The following is a 13,031-nucleotide window of genomic DNA, read 5'->3' on the forward strand; positions in this document are numbered from 1 at the left end:
GTTGTTCCACAAAAACAAGGGTTGTGGAGGCCAAGAGATGGAGACCAAACTCAGCCCAAGCCCAGCCTGGCATAGGCTCTGAAAGCCACCCCAAGATGAGGCTGTTACACGTGCTGAAAGCTCTGCTCTTGCACAGCTGAAGCATGTGGGCCTGCTGTAATCTTTGGGTGGTCACTAGGCCTTTCACTTTTCAGGGAAATCAAGCAGCTGCTCTTCAGAAGATAGATAGCTCTACAGTTGCAATGCACATATGAAGGTCTAGCTGAAAACCCACATGTCAACTGTACTCCTACAAAGGAATATGCTGACAGGCGATGGTAAGTTAAGTAGAGGTTTATTCTCACTAACACGTATGGTAACAAGACTATGGCAGCTCTAAAGTTGCTTCGTATTTTACTCCTTCCTTCAAACTCTAGCAGAAATTTTTAAGCAGCAGCAAAGCTCTGCATCCTTACCTTTGTCCTCAGAGATGACCTGTACAAGCTCATAATCCTCAGCAGCGTCAGATTCAAGGTTGTGCTTTGACATAGCTCTCTGGATGACAGCAGGAGTTTTGTCTTGGCTAGTTAGCTGAAAAGGCAAATTTGCAATGAGAGAGTCTGCTTATTCACTTTATATAATAATTATGATTTAATAACGAGTAAAGGTCTACTTTCTGTTCACCACTGGGTCTTGGAAAGGATTTCAGAAAACTGAGAAATTATGCTGGGTCACTAATGAAATAATACATACTGCTAAATCATGGTATTTGTGACATTTGTTGTTTTTTAATTCAAGACGACAGACACTGTACTACCAGAGACAGCAGTAAATCACACAGTGTCTGCTCTTCTGAGCAAACACTTCCTCTGAGCAAACACTAGCCATAAACTTCCACATAAATAACTGCCCCATCTGCTGTTTGTGGACATCAATTAATCTGGAGTCTCATGTGCTAAGTACTGTCTTTGGCATCTTGCAAAGACTTCTGGCCTTGGAACTTAGTTTACTGTCTGCCACGGAAGTGCTGTCCGTCTGGAGCAGACACAGGGATCTCTCCAGAGCCTAACGAAATCAAAAGGAAGATCTGTCTCACTGGTGGCAGAATTTATCAGACCCTGAGAGAACTTCTATTTGCAATTTGGGGGGTGGGGGGGTGGTCAGTTCCTTTAAAATCATAAAACTAGTGAATGTGCTAAGAAATACCCGTGTTTGTTTGTCCCCTGCCGTCCTGCCCCCGCAAGCCCCTAAGCGGTCTGGAGCGTTGGCTCCGCAGCGGAGGCTCAGGCAGGTGTCTAGCGAGATCAGATACAGGCAAGTCACGCTACCCAGCAAAAGCACTGCCAGCACGGCGCTGCGCGCCCTGCGCTATCGACCCAGGGTTCTCCAAGTCCCTCGCTGGGACCAGCACTAAGGGTAAAACCTGAGAGCTGGTTTATTTCACACCTGCAAGCTGCAGCCTTTCAGCCAGTTCTTACCAGCTAGACACAGCACTGCCTCCTCTTCTCAACCGGTGGGAGCGAAAGCGTTAGTGGGAGCACGCGGGCAGCCTAGGCCCCGAAGAGCTGCGCTGCGGAGGGCAGCACAGCAGCGGCTGTGCCACTGGACACGCTCCCCTAAACAGAGTTCAAACCCTGACGCTGGTTTCAGAGCAGTGGGAGCCCAGCACGGAGGACTCCACAAAGCAGGCGCCAGCGTCCACTGCTAATGAATGGCAGCCTTCACTGCAGAGGGAAGCTGCGTCATTAAACAGCTTGCCAGCTCCCTGGGGTACCGCTCCTTGTTTGCAGGGCCTGACTCCTGGGGAAGGCTTCTCCAGGCAGAACCTTGCACGTCATCTTGGGTCAAAACTAACACTTAATTCCACACTGGAGAAAAAGCAACAAGCGCCAGAGCAGAGGGACGGGAGCAAGTACTTGACTTGATGAGAATGTTTGAGAATGTAATGTCACTTAGAATTTTTGATAAAATACAAACTAACTTCAGTTTCAAAACTAGAAATGTTCACAGAGATACTCTGCTGTTTTCATACTTGTCATTCATATCACGCTCCACCTATTTTGAATTTTAAGGGTGTGCTTGTCACTTTCACTTTCAAGACAGTTTTAATTAATTGGCTTAATAAATCAGTATTTTCAAAACTAAAAGCATTTTGCAAACACTCTTTAAAACAGAAGGTGTTTTTTTTTCCCAAAACAGTAATTTCAGACTATCTTAATGAGAAAAGTATGGGAAAAACATTAAAATAAAAACAGGTCAGCATCACAAACTCCTGAAGTCATCTTTTAAAATTGTCTCACAGCTAACCAGCGTCAGTAAACAGACATAAAAAATCTACAAAGAGTGAACAGTGGTTGTGTCCCAGGCCCTTGGGGTGTTCCGCAAAGCCTGCAGAACGCAACGCACACTTCCACTTGCATTGCCCAGCAATTCAGGATGAGTGATGGACAGTGTGTAGCTGAAATACCAGGGGGTATTTCAGAAGTTGGAACGTACTGTAAATACTAGATTGTCAATGCAAGTTGCATGAAAGAATCAAGGGCACAACCTAGCCATAGTTATTTCAAATCTTAGCTACTCTTACGCCAAGGCTGAGACCTTGGGTTTTAGCAGTCACCCTGAATGAAAACACATCACCAGCGATAAGAGTGTTTTGCTGTTCCACGCCACTTACCATGATGCTCTTGTACATATTGCCGTTGTTGTCTTCTACGCTGATTCGGATGATGCACGTATCTTCGTTCTGCTGGTTGTAAACAGGAGGCAGCACTGTTGAGGTAATGGATGTCACGGAGATAGAGCGCTTGTGGATCTTGGGATTGGAGGACAAGAAGGGAGGGGATGAGATTACGTTGGTTAAGGATGACACCCCTGAGGAAGACGTGTCCATGGAATGGATGGATGAACAGGAGGAGGAGGATTCAGAGAGCTACATAACAGAAAGAAAAAACATAGTCATAAACTTGACACTTTTTTTGGTCTTTCTAGAGGAGGAACCTGAGCAAGCATGAGGCACATGTCAAACCTCAGTTATCTCTACTTTGTCCAGGGGGCTGGCAGTGGTATTCTTTGCCTCTACAAAAAGTGAACTTGACTTGATAATTTCATCATCTTAATGAAAACTCATCATCTTAATGAAAACTTACTTTCAATTCTGTGTGCTAGACACTGTGCTGCTGGCTCTTGCCCATCTCCTGCCACTCCTAAAAAGAACAGGCCAGGAGGTGGCAGCAGATACAACGAACAAAATGAAGTTGTGGGCTTCCAACTGAGGACTGAGAATAATTTGGAAAGAAAGCAGAGCGCCCAGCAGGTCGCCCTTGTCCTGCGTCAAGTTGGAGCCTTTACACGGGGAGCTGGACTTGTAACTGATGTGAAAAAAATGCACATGCCTCCCTGTCTCCCGCATCTCCTTGACTATTCTTTCTCCTCACTGGAAGCTACCTCCTTGCCTTCTGCTGCTCAGGGTCTTGTCTTTCTCTTCATCTGCCTGTTCAAAAACTGCTGGGAGAGTGTCCCGCTCCAACTTGCTCACTTAAAGCACTGTAACAACTGTTCTGCCTAAACAATTTAAACAATTCAATTACATAGGTGCTAGCATCTGGGACCACACACTTCATCTGGGTTTAAGAACATTTAGTGCAATTTAATTTAAAATAGCCATAAGCTAAACCGCAATGTATCACTCTTCAGCAGAACATCCCTAAAAAGCCTTTCACCAACACAATTAATACAGCTTATGTCAAAAGGGAAGAGTCTGCCCACAAGAAAGACCTCCCTGTGGATCCCCCCCATCAGATCCCTTCTGCTTGTCTCCTGTCTTAGTAGCTTGTCTCCCGAAGGCAACAGAGCGTGCCTGGCACATCTGCTGTCGGCATGAACACCCACAGCTTCATCTTTATGCTCATTTTGGCTGTGGGACATCCCAGCTGCCAGCGTGCAGGCTTTGCCTCCATAGCCAAAAAAGGGATTTACTGGCATGCTGTTAAAGTGTCTTTGTGTGAGACACTTGCTGCACATGCTCAGAGTGCCCACAGAAAGCCGGTGTGACCTGCAAGGTGCGGCAGCTGCCTTCGTGCTGCACACCAGCTTTCCCCAGGGGGGTGAAGCCTGAGCACCTGAGTCAAGGCAAGACACTCATCTACGCACGAGGGAGCTACAGTGAGGTCAAACCTGCGAGGCTGGCAAGCACTCACCTACCTACCTATCGTGGTCAACTGCAGCTGCTCTGCCTTCCCCAGGGGCTCACTGTGCTGTCACCAATATACACCAGCTTTCATGCCTAGAGAAAACACCTTTGCCGGAGTGAAGTCACAGCTTTATTGCAGCTGGGCTTTCCTTACTGAGCATATGGTTGCTGAAGCAAAGCTTCCTTTTTCCAGCTACAGCTACTTCCAGTGACTCAGCATGACGAACATGGCAGCAGACTGCTAACAGCAGATTAACTCATCAAACCTGTGATATTCTAAGAGGAAATGACTTGCTTTTGATCTTTCTCATCTTCAAACGATACTTCTCCTGTTCCATTTGTTTTTATTTGCAGGAGCGTATAAATCCTCTTGTCCATGTCACCACTAACGTCACACTGCCATGCGCTGGGGAGAAGCACCAATATCTGCAGGCGTGCTGCTCAGACTGCTCCCCCCACTTCCCACAGTCGCTAAGGTGGAAGTGCCATCAGTCTGCCCCATCCCTCTCAAAAAAGGATCATCAGGGACTGAAAGAAAAATTAACCTTACGCTCCTACAGAGCCTCATCTGAAACCAAAAACCCTGTCAAATACCACAAGAAAATCTGGTTTCAGGGAAGGAAAACTAATCTGCCTCGTATCTTGGCAACACAAAAGGAATCATGCAAAAAGCCTGACTGGATTGCTTCCATTTTTGTACATTTATTTTTAGAGTCTCTCCATTCCACTAAAAGCAATGCTCCAGTCAAGACTAACAATGGGCTTGAGCAAACACCTAGGTCCTGCCTGCAAGTATCAACAGTCTCTCCTACAGTATTTGTGCTGGCAGCGAGCCCCAGACCGTACCTTTTTCTGGGGCTCATCAGGAGTGTCTATGGGAGTGATGCAGACTTCCTCAGATTCAGAATGATTAGACTCGCACGACGAAACACTGACAGAGTCCATGCTTTCACCAGAGCTCCCACTTGGAGTAGATTTGGGTTGCTCTTTGGTGGGTGTGCTATTGGTGATCACCTCTGATCCGAGGAACAGTCTAGTACAGAAAACAAACCATAACAGCCAGTAAGCGGAAGCAGAATAGTGCTGGGTTGAGCAACACTGTCACTTGGTTCGAAAACCTTATTTTTTTTTTATGTTTTGTTTTCCTATGTTGAGTGGCCTATTGTTTTCATTTCCTCTATAGTGTTTATATGATTTGTCAAGAGAATTTGTTAAACACTAGCACATACAATACCTTCTTGACCTAGTATACATGCCAGCTGCAAGGCCAAAGGCAGAGCTAATACGTAAGTGGTATACACTAGACTCCCCTTCCATCTTTTAAATTCTCTTAGACTTGCTTGCCAGGGAGTGATTGACTTGATGCGTTTACAAGCCAAGGGAAGAGGTGCAAGTTAGAGGCTTGGCAGCTGGCTCCACCTTATGCACTCCTACACACTGCTGCCACGTCCTGGTCCCACTGGCACGGCATCTCAGTCACCATGAGCGAGTGGAATGGTGCATGAAAGGCAATGCATGACCATCTACCGGGCAAAGGCCTTCCAAAAGCAAATTCACCCCAGCTGCAAATTCTTTCACTCAGTAAAGTTGTCCCAGATACCAGCTTTTCTCTAAGAGTTTAAATGTGCATGTATGCAATGAGGAGATCACAAGAAAGTGTAAATTATAGGCGCTCCGTCTCCAAGACTCATTTTTAAATGCAGGCCAAGTAAATTTAAAGGAGTGTCAAAGGAAACAAACTTGTATAATACATAAGGTAGAGAAACAAGGTGAGTTAGATGTTATGTCAGCACCCAGTGAATGATTTAAAACAACCTGAGAGGTGTCACTCACCATTTCCAGGAAGAATGATGACAGTCTCTTCTACACTATAATTTGCAACATATATTCAGAGCATGCATGAAACAATTCTTTAGACAAATACTGCACAGGGCAAACAAAGATGATGCTATGGTAAATTACAATAGCACAGCACTGAAAGGTAGTCCGAAAGAAGAGAATAAAGCCAGTTCTCAGCAGTGACAATTCTTACACACAGCTTAGGCACGAGCAAGGGAGATGCAAAGGAGAGGCAACTGAGCTCAGGCACCTTCATCTTCAAAGTGCAAGTCCTCCTAACTTTTCACAACCAACTCAGATGGACTAATCGAAACACTTTCCAATCAGCTACTCTGATTTTTTGCATATCAGAACTCAAATCCCTTGACTGAAAAGTCCCTTCTTCGTTTAGACCCTAACCTGAAATACTGCTGATGTGAAATGAATGTCTACCAGCTGTTCTGAAGAAACTAGGTGAAAGAACCAAGCAGGAAAGAACAGTTAAGAGCTGATAATGCTGTTAAATTCACTATTTTTCCCCTCGTCATGATCACGCCACTGGTATGTGGGAGTCCCTTCCTACCTCCTACCTTCTCACATCAGGTTCAAATTCCTCACCTTTAAGATACTTTTACTTTGACCCCTTGCTCTCTGCTTTCATTCCCTGCTGCTTTCCCCAGATTCCTGCTAGTCTATTGTTTCCCTTGTCTCCTTAGCTACACACCATTGTTCTTCACCCATAAGGTATTAGACTAAATTAGACCATGACCTATGATTATTTTACTTCTCTAACTTGAAGGCAGTTAGGAAGATTATTTCTATTATCTAATGCCGTTTTACTAACCTTTTCATATTAAAATCCTGCAAGGAATTTTTGCATGTGTATAGTAAATTAGGCTAATAATAGGCCAGACTTTATCTTCATTTACTCTGTTTTGCATTCAGGGAAGTTATTACACAATACCACACTGAACTGGTAATTCAGGACTAAAATTGTTCCTTTTTTTCTGACACCTTAAAAAGGCTTGTTGTTTCTAATCTCTTTCATCATTAGTAATCTTCATGATTACTTATAACAATAGAAAGGGACAGTTTCAGACAGAAGTATGAATTTCTAGCTGACAGTGTCTCTTTAAAGTAATACAATGGTCTGGATTCCCAGCCAAGTTTCTCAGCTGGTGAAATGAGTATTTCTTGTTTGATTTATTCAGGTTCATATTGACACACCAAATGCCACCAGCCCCTGTCGTACTCACAGGCTGAGCCTCTTCACCATGCTTTTCCGAGGTTTCGGTGACGTGGTGCTAGTGTCAGCAGCTGCTTCAATCTCACATGAAAGGCTGTAACTGCAGAACAGAGACAACTGGCTTAATTTTTAAAGACAATGCTATTAGCTAGATATCTCTAAGTTGCAATATTCCAGAGAGAGAGAGAAATCTTCAGTTATTCCCACTTCAATAGAAGACTGTAACTGAAGAGGAATTGTTTACCATGGTGAAGGGGATACTTCATTCCTTTAAAATAATTTTAAAGACTAAAAATGTCTTAATATCTAGCAGATATTAAAACGTGTCTTAAACAGGTTGTTTTGGGTTGGGCTAGCAGTGTGTGCAGTAGCGTAGAACTCAGCAAGGGCTGCAAAAACCCACCGCAAACACCAGGGATGCATTTATCTGGTCAGTGCTCAGTGAGCTCTGCGTTGCTTTGGCTACGCTGCTGGCAGCATCCGCCAGCCAATCGCTCAGCGACTGCATCTTGATGTGCCTTAGGATTGTCTTCTGAGCACGTGCGGCTGGCTGCATGGACAGGCAAGACGCAGCAGACTATCATATTTCAGTCAGAAACCTTTTTTCCAATCTCAAAACTAAATCTTGCTAAGTGTTAAACAGGTTTTCTACAGCTGTTTAGTAGAAGGCATATGTATTTTCATTCTCCTTGACTAGCAGTATACGTAAGTTCCTGTGAGAAGTTATCTAAAGCTCACAGAGCTCATTCAGATGGGTGCAGGATAAGAAAAGTCTGCTTCACCAACTGGATCGATAGCCTTACCTCTCCTCCTCAGTTAAAAGCTGCTGTCTCCTGAACCACTGGATGAATTTTTGGTCTGGTGTCATGCAATAGCTGTTACATGCAGATTGCAAGAGCTTAATTTGGGCAATTACTTCAAATTCCTAAGAAAATAAGTAATCAAATAGGAATTTTAATTAGAAAACAAGATAAAGTCTAATGGAGACTCATTCATATACCAAACACATTCAACAACAGAGCCAGGACAAACTTAGTGGGACCTCAGGTTCAGTTTCAACTGAGTAACTGGCTGTTTCAAGAGTCACAAAGCAGTTTTTCAAACAACAAAATCTGTCCTGTTTTGGACAATCCTTAATGTGCATTGAAATGTGAACATTTTATCAAAAATACACAAATCAGAAAATAAACGTCTTCGAGCACTAGGAACTGTACCGGGCCACAGAGCTTTTCCCAGGTTCTAATCAAAGAGCAATGCCAGTGCAACATGACTGAACGGCAGCACTGCAGGTTGAAATCCTCTAGGAACAAGGGTGGCAGAGGGTCACGAGTTCTTCAGATTATCCTACCCGCTCGCCTCATCCCTGAGCTGGACAGACCAGCTCTGAGCAATGCTCTGTACTGAGGTGGTTCTCAGACAGCGAATGAGGAATAATTAGCGGTGCCTGTGGTGAAAGCAGAGAGTCTGATTCTCTACTGTACTTTGTGCACTCACACTTGCACAAAATGAGGATAAAATCATACCCTTGGTATGAGTGAATGGAATGTACTACTCTTATATAACTCCACTTATGTACACACTTTGCCAAGATATTTTTTTAAAACCCCTAGTGTTAGAACAGATTATAGAATCAGGATGCAGGAACCGATCTGAGTACTCGGCACAGTTCAGCTTTGCTGCTGCTTTGTATGAAGCTGGACTGATGACCAAGGAGGAGAAGCTTGTGTATCTCATCATTAATACCCTGAGCCATGCAGCTGTAAATAAAAGGCAAGTTCAAGAACTGGTTTATAGAACTGGGAATCAGTTAAAGGAAGGAAATGGCTCCGTCACAACCAAATCAAAGTCTGCTTTGAGACTCCACAACGGAGATTTGGCATGATTTTCTTCAGACAGATGTGACCTTGGTACTTTGCCTCCTGCATAGCATTACTTCTCTCTTTAACCAACAAGGATCAGGCTCCAAGGAAAGATTCACAGCATTTCTTTCTCAGTCCCAGGTACTCCCTCTTCTCTGCAGCCTTTTATCTACACAGCAGTTTACTGCAGTAGAAGAAAGAAGCTCACAAACTGCATTTTACGTAAAGCAAAGTTCACATGCCCCTGGGTCTGATCCACCCTTGACCCATAGGACATACACGTGTAACTCCTTCCCACGAACATCAAATCGAGGAGATGACATGTATGTGCCGCAGATGTAAATTTCATGGCACTAAGTGGCCTGCAGTTCCTCTTCCCCTACTGTACACATCCGAAAAACGAGGCGCTCTTCCTGTGCCACACTTTGCAGCTCGGCGTGGGCTCGCAGCCTTTCAGAGGTCTATTCCTCTTTCCTCGTGTACAAATAACTTGTAAAAAATTAAAATTAGCAGCTGTTGTAAAAGCCTGGGGAAAGTCAAAAACCTCTCCAACCTCTCTAGAAGTCTCAGTAAATTAAACATTGCAGAACATTCAACTTACCCTTCGCCTCTTCTCAAAATTTATCAGGCCACCCTGTAGGAAGCAAAGAAAAAGGATCAAAGTAGAAGACGACATGTTTAGTTGGATTTAATCACAAACAGGATGATGAACTAGCAACACTAACGTAAAGCACAGGTCTGTCTTGAGCAAGGACCTTCTAAAAATATCTGTTTTCAGATCTGGTAAAAACCATAGTGCTCATATACAAGTCTCCAAAGAGTATCCGTCCTCATGGCCTAAATGGCAATCTGCCCAAGAAGAAAAGCCCAGTACAGGAATGTTTCTAAAAGGTGTGGAGAGATCAAGTTTGAAGAATGCTAGCACAATTTGTCATGCAAGAAACAAATTTGGCTTTTGCCTACACTGTGACTCTAGCAGCGTTCCCAGCGAGTGTTATAAACACCAACTGAACCAATAGCACAGACAAATGGGAAACTGCAAAAAAGAAAATGGATCTATATCAACCTGAAGCATGCTCACTTCAGTTCCGTTTCACAAAAGTACCAGCAACTGTTACCAGCCCGGATAGAAGTGGTTTTGCACTTTCTTATCATAAACTTCAACACCAGCGTAACTGAGCCCGAGTGCCTGAAGCATGGCTCCTGAAGCACCTGCATTAATGGGGGCCAATTTTCAAAGCTATCAAGTACCTTCAATTCACAACAGCTTCAGTATGAACAGAAGGTGGTTTAAGAGGTCTGAAAATCTAGTCATTTTTTATTTAACTGTTTAAATACAGATTTAAATGCCTAACTTTGGATGCCCAGGTTTGTAACTGCTGATCTAATACAGAACGCATCTCCTCCCAAAACTGTACTTTCTCCCCTCCTACATATTTCTTGTTTCTCCCTAACCACACATTTCCCTATAATCCCTCAAGTTCACTTAGTTCTCCTGATTGTTCTTCACACTGTTCAGACTCTTTAACCTTTGGGGAAGCTGTGTTCCCATCCTTGGTCTCTGTTAAATGGCCAGGCTGCTCTCTTGCCTTCTCCTCCTTCCCTTCCTACGCTAGACTAGTTTCCCCTGCTTGTTCAGCTGAAGAGAAAAGGGCAATAAAGCTTATCCGTTTGAGGGCTCAAATGCTTCTGAGTTGAGATAATATGGAAGACCTTCAGTGATCTGTCTGATGAGCTGAATTTGTGATTCTGTGTACTTTCCCAATTATTCACAGCATCTTGACACCTAAATGCTGTTCTCAGAAAAATAAGACAGATTAATGGGAAGCCTTCTACTTTCATCAAGTTTCTAACTACAAATAATGACCAAATACAATGCTAAGCATATCCTTTTAAACAAACTACATTCTTAAATTCACATAAGACTCTTGTTACTCATAAAACTGCATATTCCCTCCATTTACTGAAACAAAGTTTCTCCATTTGTCAGAACTGCATGAGAACCCAGTGAAAGACAGAGGAACGCACATACCCCATGCTGGGCAGGCAGAGAGAATGTGCAGGATTCAAAAATTGCCCCAAATTACCTCAATATAGTCCTGAAGAGCTGTGTCAAGCATGGTCAGATCAGTGAGGAAGGTACCAAGATATGGTACTGTGCCCTGCATTACTCCCTGCAAATGATCACAGCAACGTTGGATTAATTGACTGACAAACAGTAATAATGCACCAGCTACAACAGTGCTGCATAAAATATGATATAAAAGTAGTCTGCTCAACAAAATAGCGATCTTATAAATGACATTGTTTCCTCTCATCAGTGTCTGATCACATTATCCTCGGTATCTAATCTAGTACTTAAGTCAAATTCTAATGAGAGCAGGATGTTATCACAGATATTAAGGAGTAGTTACATATTTCAATACTGGTTCCATATTCTGATTTCTTACAGCGGGTCCCTAGGAAACTCCGCTTTTGGAAGGAGCTTATGAGCACGAGTGAAAGGGTCCCACAGTTACCTGCTACGAAAGAAAGACCTGGGGAATGGTCCTGGCTAGCCTGCATAAACAGTTTTTCTCTCTGGCTCAGTCTTGCAGATTTTTACTTCATGATGTTATCAGATCATGCGATCACAGTCACAGTTTTTTCCTTCAAGAAGTGCACATCTTCCCCAGCCAGTTACTACATTTTAATTAATTTAGGATTCAAATTTTAAACTTTTGGACTGTCTATACATTTGTGAAGGAAATGCTTGTGTTTCTTCCATATACACCAAAGGATCTGTATTTTTTCCAGTCAAAACTAAAAGACAAAGCCCATATTTGCCTCCCTATCCCAGCTTTCTCTTTTCCTGTTCTCTTTTATGTTTGCCAACTTTGAGACAAAAGCTATTTTCACCACCAAATTGGAAAGCAGAGACATTTTACAAAGCAATCTCCATAAAACTCTGTGCAATTTTCATGCTAATGTGTCAGAAGCTTCATGAGCTTGTTTAAAAGTAAATGAGATTTCTGCTGTGGCCAGAGCTGATTTTCTGTATCACAAGCATTCTAGTATTTGCATTACATATTTCACTAACTGAAAGCTGTGTGGTTTCCCCCCGTATTTCAGTCTAAAGCGTTACAGGAGTAGTTGATAGAGTTCTTTCCTATAGCACAGGATACGAGTCAGTTGAAAGCGATGAATGTGTGTTTATATTCATCAGTCAGTCATTACTCTTTCATATGACAGGTTTAGTGAATTTTTGTAAGACGTGAAACTAAGGCCAAACTCTTGGCTCAGTGTCCATCCTGAACAGCTGGTTTGGATGTGAAGCAAATGCAAGTGGGGATGGAAGCAGTAGTCCCATGCGCCCATTTATCCCCTTGCAGGGGAGATGGGTGCCAGGGAACATTATGGGGCCCCTGCTTATGTCCACCGAATCCTGAAGTCTTTGACCGTTCTCAGCACGAGCTCACTGAACACACTGGATGTGCTGATGTTTCGTATAACCATTTTCCCCAGCGCTTTGGTAAACAGACGGGCATCACTGGAGTAAAAGGACAGCTGTCTTGTACTAAAAACTGTTATAGCTGTTGCAGCTTGACAGCTCAGCATAGCCCATACGCATGTGCTGGTTGCAACAGTATAGCACAAATCCCATTTTGTAACTGTTTATATATACAGATATATATACACACGCTATATACACATAGTATTTACTGCTTATCATCAACCACAGCATAAAGAAAATACAGCTTGAGGCAGATATTTGCAGGGACAAGCATTTTGACTTCATGCTCAATCTAAACTTTTTGGTTCACTTGCTTTGCATTGGCTAATCAATAGCACTGATGTATTACTGATAGTTTTGTAGGACAAAAGGCATATTTACGTGCCCTACCTACTGCACACTCACTTTGTTAAATACCTCTCTAGATTTTGGTTCACATATAATTCA

General features: G+C 43.3%; 1 protein-coding gene across 5 annotated transcripts in view; it reads right to left on the bottom strand.

Moving 5' to 3' along the window:
* Nucleotides 1-13,031, bottom strand: part of RGL1 (ral guanine nucleotide dissociation stimulator like 1) — a 90,334-nt gene that overhangs the window by 2,028 nt on the left and 75,275 nt on the right. For all 5 annotated transcript variants that reach the window (XM_026101014.2, XM_064515575.1, XM_064515576.1 and 2 more), the window contains 7 exons: nucleotides 11,179-11,265; nucleotides 9,693-9,725; nucleotides 8,036-8,157; nucleotides 7,243-7,332; nucleotides 5,015-5,201; nucleotides 2,654-2,908; nucleotides 456-570 (listed from right to left, as the gene is read on the bottom strand). In XM_026101014.2, the coding sequence (XP_025956799.1) occupies nucleotides 456-570; nucleotides 2,654-2,908; nucleotides 5,015-5,201; nucleotides 7,243-7,332; nucleotides 8,036-8,157; nucleotides 9,693-9,725; nucleotides 11,179-11,265 (889 nt within the window). The remainder of the gene's footprint in view (nucleotides 1-455; nucleotides 571-2,653; nucleotides 2,909-5,014; nucleotides 5,202-7,242; nucleotides 7,333-8,035; nucleotides 8,158-9,692; nucleotides 9,726-11,178; nucleotides 11,266-13,031) is intronic.

Source organism: Dromaius novaehollandiae, chromosome 8 (genome assembly GCF_036370855.1).
Source record: "Dromaius novaehollandiae isolate bDroNov1 chromosome 8, bDroNov1.hap1, whole genome shotgun sequence".
Lineage (NCBI taxonomy): Eukaryota > Metazoa > Chordata > Aves > Casuariiformes > Dromaiidae > Dromaius > Dromaius novaehollandiae.